The following is a 22,117-nucleotide window of genomic DNA, read 5'->3' on the forward strand; positions in this document are numbered from 1 at the left end:
CACAGGCTCCCATTCACAGGGCGCTTCTTCTGCGCCTGTCGCATCAATTTTGCCCGACTACGCCAGGTCCCCTTGAAAAAACAAAGAGTGAGGCCTCAGTTGTGGCAGTGCTTTGAGTCCTTAAAAGCACAAGTTCCTACACGCTTTTGTTCCAGTTTGTGGAGAGTGGCCGGGCTGGTTTTGATGGGCATGTCATCGGGCGATAATCCAGTGTTTTGAGCACCATTGTTGGAGCCGGAGAGTTCCTCCAGAGTTCCTCTGGCGCTGTAAGCTGAGAGAGCAGGGCTTTATGCCCGGTCGGGTTTTGTCGCGCTCCGTTTTTAGAGCGCTCTGACACACTGCATGTAGAGAGATTACACAGCCCTGGCCCTCAGACCGTAGCCGATCTCCCGTTGGTCTAAAATCCTCTTTCATCTCGGAACCTCTTCTTAAGGGACACAAAGGCACTTTTGAATCCCTTGCTTTCCTCTCTTTTCACAGGCTCCTGGAAGAATTTGCTTCCGTTTGACCTCATGCGCTGATGTCGGGAGGTGCGACGGAGGGTGTGAAATGCGAGGGTGTGAATTTTTTTTTTGCATTAGATACTCAGGAATGGAGATTTATCTGTTAAACATCTAGACACGCTTGATTGCACTATTTGTTCAGGGACCGTCAAGTGCGGCAAATATTTTCATTTGTGTGCTGTGAAAAATCTTACCTTCCAATGTATCTCAGTTGTTAACATGCTGAGATAATCACACAACTAGCTTCTTTCATAAGTTAATTAAATGAACACCTATACATGTCTAAATCATAAAACATAAATTATATAAAATTATATTTTGAGAAAGCCTGACATGAAATAATAGTCAGAAAAAAAAAAACATTTAAAAAAAAATAGAAGTTTATTGAACCTTGAGACAAAATATAAAAAACTAAAAAAAAAAGTAAAAAAAAAAAAGTTTATATGTAATATAAACTTAAATTTTATTCAAGAGGGCCAAAATTAGGAAAAAATAAATAATTTGATGCAGTTGCTGACATTTAAAGCAAAAAGTAAGATGACATTCTGCTAGCTTGTAATGTAAATCAATGAGATCTTTATAACGGTATAGCAGACTACTAAATGCATAAAAATATCAGTTGTCACTCTATATCTCCCAATAATATGTCTTAGTAAGATGATATTTAAATGCTTAGTTTTATGATCAACGATTCTAGATTTTATTTCAAAGCAAATAATTTCATTGTTTTTTCAGTACTGTACAAAAGTCTTAGGCCACCACCAGCTTTGTTATTTTAGCAATGTTTTAAAAATCAGTATTTGGTGTGACCTCCTGGACTTCTTCCATTTTTTCAAAGAAGAAAATCTGAGAAACTTCTCATCATATTTTGAAAGTTTTCTTGGCCTTCTAGTCCTTTTCCATTCCATTCAATTTATGTTCAAGAGAGCGTGATTTCTGTTCTTGCTCAAGTGTAAGAGGAGGTCACTAAATACTTGCCACTTTAGCCTGTAGAAGTTGTCGTTTTTTTTCTGTTTTTTTCTTCTTCTTTTTTTTTTTTTATATATATATATATATATATATATATATATATATATATTCATTATACCATTACTAAAACAATATCTAATGGTGTAATGGTTATATATATAATTGTAGCAAGCATTTCAGGAGCTAGAAAGGCAATACAAATGTATTTTTGTTTCCAGGTTTTTCATACTTGCAGAGAATGCAATCTAATAAAAATCCAGACATGTTTTATTTTTCCTCCTAGCAATAGATTTTATCAAAGTCTTTTTGTGTCTGCTTATCTTATTATCCATAATTGATCCTTCTCTCTGTTGCAAAATGTGTAGCATTTCACCTCTCCTCCTTTCGGTTACAATCATTTCACGCATGGCTACCGAACAGTAAACAGATTACAGCTGCATTGAATCAAAGTAACTTAAACAACTTGATGTTCTGAATCTATGGTCAGAAAAACATTTTACAGACAGCATCCTACGAGGCAACGTGAAGGAAGAGATGTTCTGTGATTAATCTCCTTTCTCTGTCTCTTTCAGGTGCGTCCAGTCATCACAGTCAGACCTCCCTTCGACCTCCTCTGCCTCCCCCGCACAACCACCACCAGTCATCGGCTAATTCCCTCAATCGCAATAACCAGGCCAGCCGGAGGAACCTGCAGAGCCACGCACCTACCGCCGCCCCGCCAGATGGACCCTCCACCCCTGAATCCGTCCAGCTCCAGGACAGTTGGGCCCTCAACAGCAGTGTCCCGCTGGAGACACGGTTAGTTTCACAAATACACCAAAAGACACCTGCTAGGGTTGCTCAGATTCCTTTTTCAAAAAAACTACAGAGCTCTATTATCCATTTTTTATTGGCTGCGTATCGTGATGCGTGATGTGGATACACATACTTTCTACTTTATAGCCTAGCCTTTATAGCCTATTCTATTCATTACAGCCATTAATGATCTTTTAACATGTAATAGTTCTGCATATAATAGAAAAATCTATAATAAAAAAATGATATACTTAAAATGATATGAAAATAGTAATTAAAACCGAATAATTATTATTTTAATTCACATTATTTTTTAAATTAATTTAACCATATATTTAAATATATATATATATATGTGTTATAATTTCAATTGATTTCATAAATTAACTTAATATAAAATAATATAATCTTTATTTGTTTTGTGATTAATGATACTATACTTATCAAATGTAAAAAAAAAGAATTAAAAGGAAGAAAAAAATGTAAAAAACTAAAATTGAATGAACACTGTAATTTTTTTTTTACAGTGTTCATTCACAAGAAGATAAAAAGGTGAATGAACTTACTAATATATATATATATATATATATATATATAAACAGTCAAACCAATTTTTTTTTTACAGTGTTCATTCACAAGAAGATAAAAAGGTGAATGAACTTACTAACAGTCAAACCAAAAATTATTCTGACATTTTTTATATATTTTTACTAGTGGGTGCATGTCACTATAGTTCATTTATGAATAGCAAAATAAAGTAAACTGTTACATATTATACCCAAAAATTATTCAGACATTTTGACCTGACCATGTTTTGCTTAAGTGTCATCTGACATAATTAAGATTATTTTTTTCTGACAGTTTAATTCTGAGATCTTGTCATATATTATAATGAATTTTTTAAACTATAGTGAATAAATTGAATTAATGAATGAAATGTTCAAGGTGTCTGAATAAATTTTGGTTTGACTGTGATATATATATATATATATATATATATATATATATATATATATATATATATATATATATATATATATATATATATATATGATTTTAGGTAGTCACTGCATGTAATTAGCCCCCAGTCTACAAGGCATAGACACAAAAGACACAAACCCATATCACCCACCCTCCCAGAGACCCTCACCGAACACTTAGTCACAGCCTGTCACACTCACACACACTGGATTGTGTCTGCTGGGTCTCTGTGGGTTGTATTTTTGTGTTTGTTTATTGTGTAGTATAGAGTTTTTTTTTTTTTGCAGGACTGGAGGGTTGCTCCCCTTGACTCAACAATGCTCTTCTCTAATGCTGTATGCACTATTTATGAGACACACACTCATTTTTTGAGCCTATTTCGTGTTCGTGCTCTCTCTCTCTCTCTCTCTCTCTCTCTCTCTCTTTTTTCGGTTCCCATCCCCCTGTCTTTCAGATGTTTTATTCACCAGGTGCTCCGATACACACCATAAACCAGTTCCTTTAGTACCCCACCCAGCACCACGCTGTGTGTCCAATACCGTGTCGGCACACGCGTTCACTCTGCAGAATCCATGAAGTTCCAGGCCACATGCGCATAAACACACATTCGCACACACTCCACGTCCATCAGCGCCAGTCACCGTCTATCTCCACAGATACCTTCCTCTCTCTCTCTGTCTCTCCGTCGCTCTCTCCCATAAAAAAATTGACACTCACTTTCAGATGAGGCAAGCACCGCCTGAAAAATAGGTCATGCGATGGCACGCATGCAAAACAGGGCTGCAACGGCGAGCACGGGATATGAGAAGTTCTGCTTTGAATGTTAGAGTACTAGCAGGAGAGAGGAACAGGGCCATATGGTGACAGATTGGTTGAGAGTCACAGAAAGTGAAGAATGTGCAGCTGTCACATGAGATGAAGTGTCTCAGTGGTCGAGAGTCTGGAGCCAAGGGGACCGCAGGTGGAGCAGGCAAAAGTTCGGAGGGAGTTTTTGCCACTGACACGCAGCTGCATCCAAGTTCATCATGGTTTTGAACGGCTGCAGGTTTGCTTTTTCAATATTCTCCATGCACACACAGGCAAATGCACTCTCAGTTCCTTCAAACGTATCAAGCTGCCTCCAGACGTTGGATGGACTACCCACAGTCCCCTGACACTTCAAAGCTCTACCCTTGGCTGGCAGATTAGAATGACTTCTTTCAGGGCATATGGATGTGACCTCAAACAGCCTCTCCCTCATATTGCTTTGTCTGTTAGACAGCCCTGTCTGCCACAAAGTGCTTACCCAGCACTTCTCACGAGGGTTTAATGAGATAAATACCATTGGGTATTTACAGAGGCAGTTTCTGCCATGTTTTTGTAGTTGAGAGTTGGTGGGGATTTGACCCACTATTTGATGCAACTGTCCGACCTGCGGCTGCTAAGCTTGGTTTATACTTGCTGCATCCAGACAAGTGTGAAGGTGCAAGTGGCAAAATTTACATCATCGAGGTGTAGGCGGTCGTGCGCGTTGAGTGCGCAAAGATGCATGACTTCGAGCCGATTCTGGCCGAGCATGTATGTCTGAACCATAGCCGGAAAAAAAATAGGGATGTAGTGTCCATAACGAAGTGAAAAAGTGGCCGTTCCCATTTTGGCAGCACGTCACTCCCGGCTAACTGAAAATGAGCAAAGAGGCGGAACGTGGTTGGAACTGAGGTGCCTGGTTGCTGAAACCACGCCCGCCTAGCGCGATGTGATCATGTTAGCAGGTTAAGGAGCTATCCATCTATCTTAGACACTATCTAAAATATTAATAAAGATAACAAGTTATATTATTTGAAAATTCTAAAGGTTTACTGTCAATCTACGGTGACTGTTTTACAATAAAGATGCTCCAGCAACAGTTATATTGTAATTTGTGTCGGGTGTGCAAATGACACTCAAAATCAAAATCGGACTTCATACCCATTTATAATGAAATAGCGATCGCGAGATGAATCCAATCCACCGCATTTGGGTAAAATGTCCATGAGCCTCCATTAAAAAACAAACAACAGCACTTTTTGTCCACAAAAGCATTAAATCCATGAAATATTGATATATTGTCCATTGTTTGCATCACATTTCTTCTGAATGATCTACTCTCCATCATTGTTCTTCAAGGAATTATGCAATCTGAGCAGCGTTTGTAAAACTGTATATGATCGTGTACATTAGACTCTCTAATTTTTCAAAATAGTGCAGCAGTTTTTAGCTATATAGACCAAAACCACAGTTTGTACCAGGCTGTAAACATGTTTTTTTCTGCTGTAAAGCTGGGCATTTTAACATGTTGGTCAATGAGATTCTGCTCTCTTTTGGAGCCTGTCCCTAGCAGCCAGTCGATGAATTGCAGTTTAAGTCACAGTATTGGCTATCTCTTCCAAGAGAAACTGGGGCAGGTTGCCGCTTGGTCTGAACAAGCATCTTACAGGCACCCTGCTTGTCTAAATTAATTGTTTACATTTACAAAATGAGCCTACACTAGCAGAAACAAGCCATTTTACTGAAAATAAAGGTCCATGTTTAATAAAAATGTTCATGAAATTAAATGAAATTAATTAAATTAGAAAATATTTAAGAGATTGTTGTTTAATTTAGCTTTATACATTTGTTCTAATATCCATATATTTTATTCTAATGCAATAATCTCAAGGTTTACTGGGTTTTACATTTTATTTGTAGTGTGGTTTTGGTGAAGTGTACTAAAACAAACATCGTCGCGTGTGTACTTTACTTCTCACTGCTGATTCCTGATGGTTTAGAGGACAATTACTCTGAGTCGCCTCCTGTCGTTTCAAAGAATCCGTTTGGAGAGGAGCTTGCGCAGTCAGCAGAGGCTCGCGCTGCGCAGCCAGGCAAAAGTATAATCAAGGCTTTAGGACGTTAAGCTAACCTTTTAAAAAACAGTTAGCAAATGAACTAAAATGTTTAAAAAGATATAAAATACATAAAATATAAAAATATAAAAATGTAAAAAAGAAACAAGCTGTTAACAAAAAGCTATATATATATACATAAATACATACATTAAAAGCTTCTTTTAGTTGCCAGGCTACTAATCTTAAATATCTTGATGACAGATGAAAATGAACAATTTTTCTTTGAACAAATTTTCTTTGTGCTGGTCAGTCTCACAAATGGACCTTAATATGCACATTTTCCCAGCGTATTGGTCCAACTGAACAGACTCTGTGACGAGCGTTCAGTGCTCCTACATGGTTCTGCTGGGTTTCAGCAGCACAGAGGGGAAACTCCAGATGCTCGAAGGTTTGAAAAAATGCAGGCTCACTGTGACTAGCTATGCAAGACTAATTATCTTATGAAATATGATCTCCATCGTTATCTCCCGTCAGCGCATAAGAAATGGCCCAGTTCTGAGGAACAGCAGAGGGAAGAAACTTTTTTTATTCAAACTGTTTTCCACCGGGACATCACACCACTATCAAAACCTCAGCTGAGTGTTAGCGTGAGTGTGTGTTAATAGCGCTGTATCAGAGTGCACTGAACACTTGAGCTCTGGGACCTCTCCTCCATAGTCTTGAGTTTTAAGCCTCTTGTTCAGGAAGCTCAGTATTTATCCAGAAAAAAAAAAAAAAAAAAAACTGGGCCTGCCACAGAGACGGAGCCCAATTAGAGGTGGTTTACTTGGGCTAAAACTCCTGCAGTGCCCCCCTGAGCTGGAGCTAATGACGGTGTGCTCCATCTTAGTGGACGGAAATGGGAGAAGATTCTCTATTAGGCATCAGGGAAGTGGTTGTGTGTCTGCCTGCTGTCTCTTTCTTTTCTTTTTCCCTTCTATCGCTCTCCCCCTGGGCTTGTTTGAAACACCGGTGTCATTTCTCTCACTTGTTCTGCACATGACTTGTCATCCGCTAACAGGCCTCGAACTTCTCCACAGAAAAATACAGAGAAGAAATACTTGCCCTTCCTGCTGTGAATCTCAACTATTGCTAACTGCTTTTGTTCGTCGCCAGATATAATCGAACCAGGTGGAATCTGCAGACTTTTTGCACTTTTTGCAGTAATATATATTACAGTAGTGTGTTTATATTTTGTATTAATATTTATTATATTATTATGATTTTGTTAATACATTTAAATAAAAATGTACTTTTCTTTCTGACACAAATACTAATAAAAATATACATTCAATAATAAATATATTGTATGATTTAAAAATCTTTTAATACAATTTAGCATGTATTCTGTCTTTCATGGGAGTTGAGCTGATGAACTGTGTGATGTTGTTGTGTGTTCGAAATGCATTTCAGACTCACTCGAACTTCTGTTTTTCCTCACTCTCAATGACCAAAGTGTGGACGCTTCAATTCTCAGATGCTACAAAATGGAGACATGTTGTGCGACATTATTTTCTTAAGTGGATGGGAATAGCTCTTATCTAGACACTTCACTAGCTGGAAACGGATGAGAATAAAGTGGACAGCATGTAACAGCCTCAGCTTGAGGTTTCTGAATGCTGCCACTGCGTCTTCTATTGGGGACAGCGGTAGATCGATGTACTGTATGAGAGAAAGAGAGTCTCCAGTGAGTCCTTTCAATGTACCTCAACATAAAACCATTTCTGGTTGGCTGGGCTTCTTGGAGACATTTATCATATTTTGAGTTTGTGGAAATAAACAGCAGATTTGCCTCTATGAAGAGACTATATAGTTTGGTCATTACATGCAAACAGTTAAGAACCTTAGCCCTGTAAAAAACCAAACCAGAGGCTTTGTCACTGGACCGGAAATCCCAATTAAGCGGAATATTTTGGACAGTTCGGACTGTTTATATATTTGTGTGGAATACTAATTCACCTTGAGAAATGTTTTTGTTTGCGTTCTCTGTTAAATCTCATGTTTGCTTGTTAATTGCTCTGGACCTTTTCTCCTCTCCCACAGGAGGAGAGAAAAGGTGTTTACTGTGAAAGTGAGATTTTTTGCGGCTTTGCCTTGTTTTGCTTATTGCCATGTTTCTCGGTCGTGCTCTGTTTGCGCTAGTTGATGTGGATGGTTTGCTGGTGAGATGCCCCAGTAGGGCAAGCATTCTCTGATTGGCTCGCTGTTGTTTATTCGTTAACACAAGTTAGCAAGTTTTTTGTTGTTTTTCTGCAAATTAAAATGTGCAAAAACTTGACATTGATAAAGTTTCAGAAGTGATTATAAGCATCACATGTTCAACAGGGACCTTTCAAGATTTAAATTCACTGTGATGAAGAAGCTCTATGAATTCATACTGGCATAAACTGTGGTGAACGTAAAATTATGGGCATAATCTTCAGGAATTAATATGATATTATCTATCTATCTATCTATCTATCTATCTATCTATCTATCTATCTATCTATCTATCTATCTATCTATCTATCTATCTATCTATCTATCTATCTATCTATCTATCTATCTATCTATCTATCTATCTATCTATCTATCTATCTATCTATCTATCTATCTATCTATCTCTGCAATAGCACTTTTATTGGTTGTTGTCCATTTTTATTCTTTCTACATTTATCCATCTCTGTCTAGCTTTCACACATCTCTCCGTTTCTCTTCTTCCATGTCAGTGTAATGTAATTTGCCCTAGAGGGTCGATTATTCACATGGCCCCTGATGTCTGGCTTTAACGCTTCTTTTAAGTTGAATTATCACATGTCTGTCAAACAATATGTTTGGACTTCAAAGGATTCTAGAATATTATCTGCTGTTTTAAATATAGACTTTGAATTGTATTTTTTTTTATTTTTAGGATTTCTTCTAGTATACTACTGTGATGCCACACCCTGCTATGGAAAGACACAGTTTCATTATGCTTCATATTCTGTGCTGTGTGTTATTAAGCTAGAGTGGAAAAAGGATTGTCTGCCTGCTTTCAGATGAATCGCAAAGGCTTGAATGAGTAACCTTGAGCCAGAGCTTGTCCACAGATGACCGTGACTGCACAGTGAGATTGCACTGTTTAGTGTGAGGCCACACGCATAAAGTAAAGGCAGCGGAGTAGGGAATGACAGATTTTCTCCATTCCCACTTCACTGCTTTCATCCAGCTCGTATGAAAAACAGTTCAAACTCAGCCACTCATTCTACTGTGAATTCGAACCACAGCTGCACAGGAACCTGACGATGCCATTTCACAACCTGTTACTTCTTTCCAGCACCAAAATGAGCAGCAGTAACCGAATACAGAAAAGATTTTAAAGAACAGTTTGTACTAAAATGAAAATTCTCTCATTTTTCATTTTTTTCTCACACTTCATATGACTTTCTTTCTTCTGTGGAACAGAAAAGAAGTTCAGAAGAATGTTTGCGCTGTTCTTTTCCATACAATTAAAGAATACAGTGACCAATACACTAATTTGAATAAAACTCCTTCATATTGACTATTTTCAAATTATGTTTTTAGTGATTTCCCAACCTTGTTTTCCTTTTAGAGCTTGATAAACCACTACTTTATTCCTTCATTCTATGAAAAACAAACAAACAAACAAAAACCTTTTGGTTCCATGGAAAAAGGAAAGGCGTACAGCATACAAACTAATACTATTATTCTGCAAGGACACATTAAATTGATCAAAAGTGACAGGAAAGGCATTTATAATATAATTTCTATTTTAAATAAATGCTGTTCTGTTGAACTTTCTATTTATCAAAGAATCTTGAAAAAAATGTATATTTTCCACAAAAATACTAAACAGTACAAATGTTTTCATCATTGATAATAAGAAGAAATGTTTCTTGAGCAGCATATTAGAATGATTTCTGAAGTATCATGTAACACTGAAGAAGTAAAGATGCTGGAAATTCACCTTTGCCATCACAGGAAAAAATGACATTTTAAAATATATTAACCCTTAAATGCATGACTGTTTTGCTAATCATTCTTACATATTCGGGTCTTTATCGACCCGGATCTATATCTAACACGAAAGGATCTCTACCTGTTGTGATAATATAAAACTCCTCTGATATTAGAGTAACAATTACAGAAAAATAAAATAAAGCATATTTTGTTACCTTTTGGAGCTTGAAAGGGCTCGGTTTGAGCAGATGTTTTATGCCATCATCACTGTTCTCGTCAGAGCTCATTTCCCAGTAAATTCATGTTTGAGGTCATGAATATGAGCCCATTCGCAATCTCAAATGTATTCTCAAAACTATATGATTTTCAACATCTTCAAAATCAATATTTCAATCGCTAACAGCTTCACCAGATCCATTCGGTAACAGTTACAGTCATATTTGATTGCGTTCGTTACTTGCTCTGCAGTAAATCGCTGAGCCGTTTCATGTTTTTCTTATTATTTTGTTTTCTGTCTAAATGAGTCGTCACTTCAGCGTTGTGTATCAGACATTGCCACCTTGTGGAATAAAGGTGAATTGCACCTATTCCGTCATCTAAGGTTCAATTATTGTTGTGCAGAAAAAATACAGGTTCACTGATACACACCTCTGGTCGTTAGCAACCCTATACAATTTATACAAAAAATGAATACAAAAACAGGCATTCTTTTATAATTGTAAGATTTTTTTCTTGTTATATTCTTTATAATGAATTGATTGAGGAATACCAAGAAGGTTGATGTCTAACTTTAAAAAATGAACGAGGAGGAAGGTAGTGAATGATGTCCCGGGTCACTAAAGACCCAAGGTATGCATTTAAGGGTTAAAACAGAAAACAGTCTTTTTAAATTGTAATAATATTTCTCAATATTGTACTGTTTTACTGTATTTTTGATCAAATAAATACAGCCTTGTTCAGCATAAGAGACTTCTTTCAAAAATATTGAAAAAACATATCAACCACAAACTTTTGGTGCCGCAAATAATAGTGTACAGTAACGTGAAGGTGTCACGTTATTCTAGACTTTTAAGCAGGTTCAGCTCAGATCTGAAAGCTAGCAATAGATTTGTTGCTGAGTTTTGCCGAACTGAGATGCTGGCCATGTTTGTTCTGGCTGTGGGCAGCAGGGAGCAGTTGGATGCCTAGCAGGGGGGCAACAGAGAGGCCTGGTGGAGTCTGAGTGGACCTCCTGTCCCGAACAAGACACATGGACAAAGATCTGAGGCTGGTTTAGCATAGGACCTCAGCCTGAGCCAAACCTAGTGTTCATCAAAGCTTCCTGGTCAAACTGTCATCTGCTTTCATCCCCTTCCCATCTGCCCCCATCCCCAAACACGCACACACACCTTCCCCCTTTCAGCTCACCTTTGATTTGCAATAACATTGCCATCCATCTCATCATTTGACCTCTCATTTTGTGTCTGATAGTCATAATCTTATGAATTATAAAGGTTTGATGCAGTCCAGGGTTATTCAGCGTCCTACTGAATCTTAGCAAGCACAGGGATTTAGCAACAACAAAAATCAATTCTCTCTGCTGAGCAGTCGATTGGAGTTGTCTTTATGATGCATTCAGTCTACACTGCTAGTACACAAAGTAGTAGTCTAATGCCTAATACTTCTTAAATGAACAGAGCTGTGTTAAATGAGCCTCATTTAAAGCCATTATGTACAAATTGAACTCCTGGTTGTTAGAAAAACCACAGCATTAGAACGCCATGAACAACATAAGCTTCTGGAAAATGTGAATGAAACAAATAGCCTTCTCCTCAGAGTTATCCATTAAACAAGCTTAAACAGGCCTTTTTTTAGTCATTCAGCTCATTAAAGGAGATTTTTTTTATGAGATTTATCAAAGCCCAGTAAAGCCGTGGGCATATTGGCAAATTTCCGAACGTTTAGACTAGTGATACTGTAAGATAAGAAAGAGATGTGCCTTCTGCTGGCATTAGTTCAGATAAACAGCTGAGTCATGTTAAAAATTGTTCTTTTTTTTCTTTCTTCTTGTAGGCACTTTCTTTTCAAGACACCATCTGGGAGCACTCCTCTATTCAGCAGCTCTTCACCAGGTTATCCCTTGACCGGTGGTACCGTCTACTCCCCACCACCCCGACTCTTACCCAGAAACACATTCTCCAGGAGTTCCTTTAAGCTGAAGAAGCCCTCCAAGTACTGCAGCTGGAAATGTGCCGCTGTGTCTGCGATCGCAGCCGCTGTGCTGCTGGCCGTCCTGCTGTCTTATGTCATAGGTATGTTCTTCAAAACTCTGTTCTTTATAAAATCACTATGCCATACCATACAATAAGTCTGGTACTTCACTAAAGCATTGTTCGACAATGTGTTGTTGCAAATTCATAGTTCATAAAATGACTTGGTCAGCATAGGCTTCATTTTGCAGACTGCGCATGTCATGCGACTTGCCATCATTGTTTGCCGTGGACGAATATGCAACTGGGATGTACTAGAGAGGAAGCATCTCCAGTTGTTCAGTAGGAGTTTTCATGTCATTAGTAGATATTGATGGCAATACCTAAATGAATGGCAATCTGGCACTTGAATTTGCATTTCTGGCAGAAAACGTCATATATTTTTGAATTATTTGTACATAATATAAATAATATTAGTGAGCTAAGCTTTTGCTACCCTAGTGAAAAAAATACTAAAATGTATTTGAAATACATTTATTTTGTGCTAAGTATACTACAAATACATTTACATATTTATGTGCTAAATAAAAATACCTTGCAATTGTACTTTTGGTATATTAAACTGGTATACTTAAAGTCTGCTAAATTGGAGCAACTAATTTTGTACTTCCAACTAAAGATATACATAAATATATTTGATTGTGCTAAAGTGGAACTATTGTAAGTATACTTTAAATACACTTTAAATATCTGGCATTTAAAGACTGATTTTATATTAAGATCATACAATCCTTATTAATAGTGATATTAAAACAATTTTTAGGCATAATATTAAGAAATGTGCATTATGCAATAAAGAAATGCTCCAAATAAACTTTAATTATAATTTTATATCAGTAAGTCTTAACTGATAAGTCAATTAATATGTTAAAGGGATAGTTCACCCAAAAATGAAAATTATTCCATGATTTACTCACCCACAAGCCATTCCAGGTGTATATGACTATCTTCTTTCAGATGAACACAATCGGAGATATATTTAAAAATATCCTTAATCCTCCAAGTTTTATAATGGTTGTGAATGGTAATCCAAATTCTGGAGACATAAAATAATGAATCCATACAACTCCAGGGGGTTAATAAAGGCCTTCTGAAGCGAATCGATGCATTTGCTACAGCCATACGCATTCGACGTACGTCCAAAAAGCGCTAACTTCCGCGACGTAGTACACAATGACATGACGTTCTAAACAATGTATGTCATGTCATAGTGTAGAACGTCGTGTACTACGTCACGGAAGTTAATGCTTTTTTGTCTTCAGAATTTGGAATACCATTCACAACCATTATAAACCTTGGAGGACTAAGGATATTTTTAAATATATCTCTGATTGTGTCTGAAATAAGATAGTCATATACACCTAGGATGGCTTGAGGGTGAGTAAATCATGGGATAATTTTCATTTTTGGGTGAACTATCCATTTAATAGCTTTGAAGTATACTTGGTATGAAATAAATGTATTTTAAATAGATTTTAGTACAGGTTTTTTTTTTTTACTAGGGTATTTTGTGGCATCAACCAGTCTTAAATGTGATTATTCATTTTCTTTGCGCTGTCATGTCCTTGAGGATTTACACTTGAGGCATGTAGGAAAAACTCACTTGTTACTTTATAAGCAATTTATAATTTATCACGATGCAAACAGTGATATTTAATTCACATTTTAGAATTCAGTCATGCATAATTAGGTCCTGAACTGAATTCATGGATCCTTGATGGATCATTTATTGCTGTCTAAACAATAAGTCAGCAACCACGGCATGATAAATCAATTAATTTAATTAGACACTTCTTAAATGTCATGAGCACAAGTTAGTGTAGTTAGCATAGGGTTTGCTGGGCAGTGCTCAGTGTCCTCTAGCACACCATGGCCTTTCAAAGCTCAAAGAATGACCCTGAGATGACTCGCTCAGAAGAATGACATTTATCACGAAGAACGAAGCGCTTCAAAGCGTCTTTGATAAACCATTGATGTGTGTTATTGTTGTGGTACAATTGCGGCAAAGCAAATACCCACGCAGAGGGGCGGAAGGAGCCTCAGCATGTGGACGTTTACTTCAGACGGCAATGTGTGATTCATCTGCCGTTTGATATGAGCTGTGATTCGGATGTTTTTGGGGAAGGAGGTTTTGGTCTTATCAAGGCATCTCTCTGCAGGGAGTGCTGCTTAGTTTCAAGTCTAAAGTTCCTCTCTTTTTCCTAAAAAGGAGTTACTGTAGGTTAAGTTCTTAGTAACTGAGCAGCGAAAAGTTATAGGGTTTTCTGATGCAAAAACAAACAGACAGAGAACACGTTTTGGTGTATTTTCGTTGCTGAGAGTTGCACTTGAACGGTAAGAAAAGGTGGCACCGAAGGTGAGGCAGAGACTGCGTGCCGAGTCCGATAAGAGTGGGACCCTTTCCAGCAACACAGTCAACTGTAAATGTCACCAAGCACCTTGAGTTTGCGCCAGCCTGTGAGAGAGTTGCACCTTTACAAAGCAGTGAAAAAAAAAAAAACAGCCGTCTGTCTTTTCTGCTCGAATAATTCGCACATTTACATGCTTAACATCTCATTTGTCTTTCTTTGTTTATTTTGCAGGAGCTTTGGCTTTGGCCTTGCTTTTAGTTTTTGTTCACATTGCAGAGCCAGTTTTTGCATCAGTACCTTCAGAGTTTTATAAACCCACACACACACACAAAATATTTATGCTCAGGGTACTTTTGATGTGAGCGTGTTTTTAAATGAAAGTGTATTTGTGTGAGTATCTTGTGTGCAGTGGCCTGTAAAGAGTTCTGTAAACTATTCCAAAACCTCAGGATTTTTTGCCAGTACAATGGGATTCTTAATGCATATGTGTGGCTGGTCCACTGAGCTGTAACCACCCAGTGAGCAGCACTGTTCATTGCCTGAATCGCACAGGTTCTTGAAAGTTTGCACCACACTTCACACAACACCCTGCATTTGAAAACACACTCAAGCCACAGCTTGAACCCCAAAATTTGAACAGTAGTGTATTTATGCTTTCTTTTTTTACTTGAAGGTTGTTAGATTAACATTTTCTTGAAAATGGCATTAAAGTGCCCCTATTATGGATTTTTGATGACCTGCAAAGTTGTAAAGCTGAAAGTGCGTCATAAGTAGAGTCGACTCTGAACCACTTAATAGAGTCGTTTGTAATTCGAATCCCATTTCCGTGAAGTTCACACGTCACAAGTTAACACATTTGCATAATGCCTGCCTACGTTCTGTGTGGACATCCCGTGAAAACTTGAACTCCTCTCAAACACTGTAGCTCGCTAGTGTGGATAACATGTTGACAAGACGCTGTGCTCTGCGCTGTGAAAAGAAAATCGGTTTATTTTCACTACCAAAGGATGAGGCTGTGAAGAATCAGTGGTTAAAGTTGGGACAGTACCTGGTTTATTTGGACCAACTTGCTCCTCAGAATCAGAATCTGTAAGTGTGATTAATTATTGATGTATATATTTTATACAGAGTGTTCAAAATACATAGTTTTGTTTTAGCTATATTGTGTATGTCCCCTGGCTAACTCACGTTATTACTGTCTTACTGAAATACTTTGGCTAATCAGAGGTTGCTCACTATTACCTAAAACTGTGTCCATTAATGCAGATTGTCTGTCATTCTTAATACTCTGAGTAATGATAAAGGATGGAGCAAGATTTGATTTGAAAACTTTAATATTACGTCAGTCATTCACGTTAGTGCTCTGGTAATGTTAGCACTGCTATTGATACTGTTAATAATACAGTTCCCACATGTGCACCACAATAAATTGGAAATACACACATCGGTTTGTTGATTGACACTTGTTAATGCTGATGGTGAGGAACTACAGTTGCAACATCTCATGCTGAACGTCAAACTGAGTAGCATATCACTGAGAAACGTCCTGCTCAAGTCTTCTTTGCGATGGAGATTTGGGTTGAATAACTTCTTCCAATGTTTCATCATCTGACGCGCTCGGATTGATATGATAAAATCAACGCCATCGTTACTGTCTTTACAGTGTGTACAATCACTGAGCTTTAGGAAGCTCTGGAGCTGTAAGTGGTAGACCAATCACAACAGAATGTGCCATCATGAGCAGAGTAGGCTCACGGAAAGGAGGGATTTAGAGAGACTGATTCATCCGACGAGCTGTTTGAGAATCATTGAGAACTGTGGTGATGTGAAATGTATATTATGAGAAAATGAAATTGTTTTTTGATCTTTGATGCATGTAAACCTGTTGTAGGAGACCTCCTAAACAGAATTAGGAACCTTTCAAATAGCATAATATGGGCACTTTAAAGGTGCCATCGAACGTTGTTTTACAAGATGTAATATAAGTCTAAGGTGTCCCCTGAATGTGTCTGTGAAGTTTCAGCTCAAAATACCTCATAGATTTTTGTGTAATAATTTTTTTAACTGCCTATTTTGGGGCATAATTAGAAATGCGCCGATTCATGCTGCGGCCCCTTTAAATCGCGCGCTCTCCGCCCCCTCCCGAGCTCCCGACTGTATCACTGCATAAACAAAGTTTACACAGCTAATATAACCCTCAAAATGGATCTTTACAAAGTGTTCGTCATGCAGCATGTCTAATCGCGTAAGTACAGTGTTTATTTTGATGTTTACATTGATTCTGAATGAATTTAAGGCTGTGCTCCGTGGCTAACGGCTAATGCTACCCTGTTGGAGAGATTTATAAAGAATGAAGTTGTGTTTATGCATTATACAGACAGTAATAAACAATGGTAACTTTAACCACATTTAACAGTACATTAGCAACATGCTAACGAAACATTTAGAAAGACAATTTACAAATATCACTAAAAATATCATGTTATCATGGATCATGTCAGTTATTATCGCTCCATCTGCCATTTTTCGCTATTGTTCTTGCTTGCTTACCTAGTCTGTTGATTCAGCTGTGCACATCCAGACATTAATACTGCCTGCCCTTGTCTAATGCCTTTCATAATGTTGGGAACATGGGCTGGCATATGCAAATATTGGGGGCGTACACCCTGACTGTTACGTAACAGTTGGTGTTATGTTGAGATTCGCCTGTTCTTCGGAGGGCTTTTAAACAAATGAGATTTATATAAGAAGGAGGAAACAATGGAGTTTGAGACTCACTGTATGTCATTTCCATGTACTGAACTCTTGTTATTTAACTATGCCGAGGTAAATTCAATTTTCAATTCGATGGCACCTTTAAAGATCTTCCAAACCTAATGAAACCAATGAATACATTTCTAAGAATCTGGCACATGTGCTTTAAACTAAAACTAAAATATTTTATTTATTTAAATGTATTTTTAAATTTATTTATTTAAATATTTTACTTTATTTTGAACCCACTGGCTGCCAGCCAAGAGTTGTTTCTTTCATGTTTTTCTGAGTCATATAAACCAGCTTCAAAACACGTTTTTGAGCATAACATCCAGTCCGAGAATTCCAAGTGTGCTCCCATTCAAACCCAACATCTCAGTGCTTTGTCCACTGCTCACTCGTAGCCTAATTACAGTGTCAATCTCTTGGATGGCTGTTCCTGAGAATGTTTGTCTTGTCATTCTTATGTCAGAGGCAGCATCCCCTGAGATCTGGATGCAGGTTGCTAGGAGACAGGTGTTGCGGTCCTGATGCCGGAGGGTGTGGGGTTCTGCCGGGCACAGCGGCTGCATCTGACTGCCATAAGGCCACTGTGACTAATCTAGACTAATTGGTGTAAGATGATGAAAGAAGCAGATGAAAGAAGGAGAGATAAATGATGGATGTCTAAAGGCTAAGTGAAGTATTCTGCCCCCCACCTTCCTCCTCGCACACATGGATGCAGCGGGTAGCGAGTGTTTTGTGTTCTGAGCATACGAACATTAGCCATAATAAAGAGTCAGGATGACCTGAATCCCTCAGGAAACAGATTTGATCACTAGATTAAACAGTTTGCTTAAGGACAGCATGAAATGACGTTGACAGTGCACTTCCATATTGTGACAGGTTTTATTGGATATTATTTGTTAATGCAAAAAATAAATATTTCATAGGTGTGTAAAGTTAATACATTTTCATAAAAGATTATGGAAAAACTATGGACCAACCTGTCATTTCGGTCTGGTTTATTCTTGTTTGTTGAGCCCTGACACTCCTATTGTCTTGTCATTGTGAGCGTGTGGTTTTGAGGGCCATGCGCTCTTCCATCCACGCAAGTTGTTTGTTCGTAGCGTTCGGTTTTGGTTTGGTTTTGGTTCTGTGTCAGGGTTTGGACATTCATGCTCCAAGTGTTTGAATTTTGTTGTGAGCTCACGGCTTTTGCTCACAGCTTTTGCTCATTCTCCGTGCTCTCTGGTCTCATTGTGTGAGCGTGCAGTTTTGAGTTCGCTCAGGTCGTACGCTCTTCTCTCTGTGTGTGTTGTAGCACGCGGCTCGTGTTTACATTGGCCGCGTGCTTTCATGTTGGAGATGTTTTGTGCAGTAGCAGTCCTTGAACGTAAATGTAGGTATGGCTGATTCTGGGTCTTAGCGCTAGTTAATGATAAACATTTTGTAAGATTTGTATTCTAATCACTGAACAAATGCAGAACACTTTTGGCAGAAATTGTGCTATTCAGCCTGAGGGTGGCACTCCAATGTTGACTGACAGGCTTAAAGTACACATGAGTAACGACACGCATAGAATGCTATCTTAGAATTGCCTCTGAATGTTGTATTAGAGTGTTGTGGAGGAATTCCATTGAGGAAAAGAAAGTAATTTCTGTATTTTTCAGCTGTTTTTCCTTGCAGCCTTCAGCCTTTGCTCAAACAAAGCCACTGTATGTCCTCCATTGTTGTCTACTGTCGCTTTCTTCTTCACCCGAGAATGATGTCGATCGCTAAATTCAGCACATATCATGCCTATCAAGTAAGGGTACTGTTGGCGGTGGAAACACAAGCCAGATCAGAGTTTACCATCCCGAATCGTACTGTTCTGTACTGTACTGTACTGAACTGAACCGTACAGCTCGGTGGAAACGAGCCATAATATACACATAGCTAAAGCGGACTGATATTGTCTTGGTCTGGAGTGAGGTTTACGTATGGTAACATGAAAATAAGCGAGGCAGTCTGAAATCTGCACCAATGGCTCTCAATTAGAGCTCGCTGCAGTTCCGTTTTTCACCACAGATTTACATTGGAAAATAGTGGGGCGCTGTGGAGCAGGGGAGCTGCGTGTTCGTGTCATGTTTAGTTTGAGCACATGGCTTGTGATTTTGTTCACTGGCCATGTGCTTTTGTTGTTGTCATGTTTGGTGTGAGCACAGGGCTTGTCATGTTTGTTTCTAAGTGCCATGTGCTCTCATGTCTACTGTTTTAACCCCGCTCTTCTTGTTATCTGATTATTGATTCATTTGCCCCACCTGTCCTTCTTCATTACATGCTTTATTTGCTTTTCTATTTATTCTCCCTGTGTTCTCTGTCCTGTGCCAGTTCGTTGTCATACACTCTTTGTGTCCAGCTGACCGGTCCGTTTTTTTTTTTTTTTTTAATTACAAATAAAAAGCCCATCAACTTTGCACCATTGAGTCCTCACCTCATGTCTTTACCCTCAGCCTAACATAACCAACATTCTGTGTTATAAACACAACATTTAACGGACTCACTGAATGTCTTTAACTGCTATGTACTATCATTTAATGAATCATTTGATAAAAAAAGCACTTGTGTACATTCACGTTTTTACATTGTACTTTTATTAACCCTTAAATGCATACCTTGGGTCTTTAGTGACCCGGGACGTCATTCACTACCCTCCTCCTCGTTCATTTTTTAAAGTTAGACATCAACCTTCTTGGTATTCCTCAATCAATTCATTATAAAAAATATAACAAGAAAAAAATCAAAGAAAAAAAAAAAAAGAATGCCTATTTTTGTATTCATTTTTTGTAAAAATTGTATAGGGTCACAAATGACCCGAGGTGTGTATGAGTGTACGTATATTTTTTTCTGCACAATAATAATTTAATCTTAGATGGCGGAATAAGTGCAATTCACCTTTATTCCACAAGGTGGCAATGTCTGATACACAATGCTGAAGTGACGACTCATTCAGACAGAAAACAAAATAATAAGAAAAACATGAAATGGCTCAGCAATTTACTGCAGAGCAAGTACTGAACGCAATCAAATATGACTGTAACTGTCACTGGATGGATCTGGTGAAGCTGTTAGCGATCGAAATATTGATTTTGAAGATGTTGAAAATTATATAGTTTTGAGAATACGTTTGAGATCGCGAATGGGATCATATTCGTGACCTCAAACATAAATACTAGCCTATTATTTGCTGAATTTACTGGGAAATGAGCTCTGACGAGGACAGTGATGATGGCATAAAACATCTGCTCAAACGGAGCCCTTTCAAGCTCCAAAAGGAAACAAAATACGGTTTATTTTATTCATCTGTAATTGTTACTCTAATATCAGAGGAGTTTTATATTATCGCGACAGGTAGAGATCCTTCCGTGTTAGATATTGGGTCGATAAAGACCCGAATATGTAAGAATGATTGGCAAAACAGTCATGCATTTAAGGGTTAAAAGAAAAAATAATTAAATTAAATTAAATTATGTAATTCTGTCTATAATTGCACTGTTGACCCTTCCCTTATACCTTAACCCACCCTTTAACCATACTACCAAACCTGTCCCTATAACCTGACCCATATCCCACCTCATGCTTTCATGTGTATCAAGACTGTAAAGATTTGTTGAATAACTGAGATGCATTTAGAATCAATTCGTAATAGTGATTCTTTGAATCGATTCTATGAATTGTGAGGAGCCTTAAGATTCCCATCAGTACTGTTTAATCATGTACATTAAGATCAGGATTGTGAATTAATATAGTAGATAGTCAGTTTTGATTTCTTGTTGATTGTAAATCATCTATTCAGTTGCAGAGCGATGTGCGCAGGAAGTGTAATGACTCACCATACCAGCTCCTGCCAATGCAACAGTGACTTGTTTATGAAAACAGGTCAAGTCTCCGTTAGGTCTACGGTAACACGCTGTATGTCAGTCAGAATGAGTCATTATGTGTCCATTTACCACTGCTCTCTGTCAGCAGGGACTGTCACCTGCCCATTTTATATTTGTCCTCACACACACACACACACACACCCTGGGAGCCTGGTGGCATGCTCCTCTGCCCATACGGGCACGCAAACAAACACAACAATCAGTCACACACCTACACACCCCGAGATTTTGGAGATTCTGTCTCGTGGAGATAATATGTTCACCAGCCAATCTCTAACTCGCAGCCCTGTGCCGTCTGCCTGACTCAAATTGACACACTCCAGCGTGCATGCCCGAAGCTGATTAAAATGACACTTTTCATTTTTTACTTTCACTTTTATATTTACTTTCCCTACATTCTGTGTTTTTCTGACATCTGCTTAATATTAAAGCCACTGAGTGACAGGGGAGTGAAATAGAGCTTCGCGTGCATACGCTCGGATCGCAGGACAGAGATCGTGGGATCCCCATCGTCACTCTATACCTGCGATAAAAAATGCTGTCAGTCAAAGCATCAGGCTTTCTGCTCGTGCATAGGACTGAGAGAGGGAGAAGAGGTGAATTTGCTTGCGTGTGTGTGTGTGTGTGTGTTAATACCGTGGGGAGTGATTGTTGTGCTCTGAGTATTTGACAAGCTGAGTGGAATAGATTGGATCCATCTCGTCATGCCCACGCAGGAGGTTCAGGGAGGTGTGTGTGTGTGTGTTAAACTCATAGACCTTGCATGCCTGAAGCAACATCCTTGATTTTTTA

The 22,117-nt window shown here is 38.2% G+C and overlaps 1 protein-coding gene across 5 annotated transcripts in view; it reads left to right on the forward strand.

Annotated features, from left to right (window-relative positions):
* The window catches only part of tenm2b (teneurin transmembrane protein 2b), a 319,786-nt gene that overhangs the window by 238,393 nt on the left and 59,276 nt on the right, over positions 1 to 22,117 (forward strand). For all 5 annotated transcript variants that reach the window (XM_048165628.1, XM_048165629.1, XM_048165631.1 and 2 more), the window contains 2 exons: positions 2,045 to 2,270; positions 12,122 to 12,360. In XM_048165628.1, the coding sequence (XP_048021585.1) occupies positions 2,045 to 2,270; positions 12,122 to 12,360 (465 nt within the window). The remainder of the gene's footprint in view (positions 1 to 2,044; positions 2,271 to 12,121; positions 12,361 to 22,117) is intronic.

Source organism: Megalobrama amblycephala, linkage group LG18, assembly GCF_018812025.1.
Source record: "Megalobrama amblycephala isolate DHTTF-2021 linkage group LG18, ASM1881202v1, whole genome shotgun sequence".
NCBI classification, from domain to species: Eukaryota; Metazoa; Chordata; class Actinopteri; order Cypriniformes; family Xenocyprididae; genus Megalobrama; species Megalobrama amblycephala.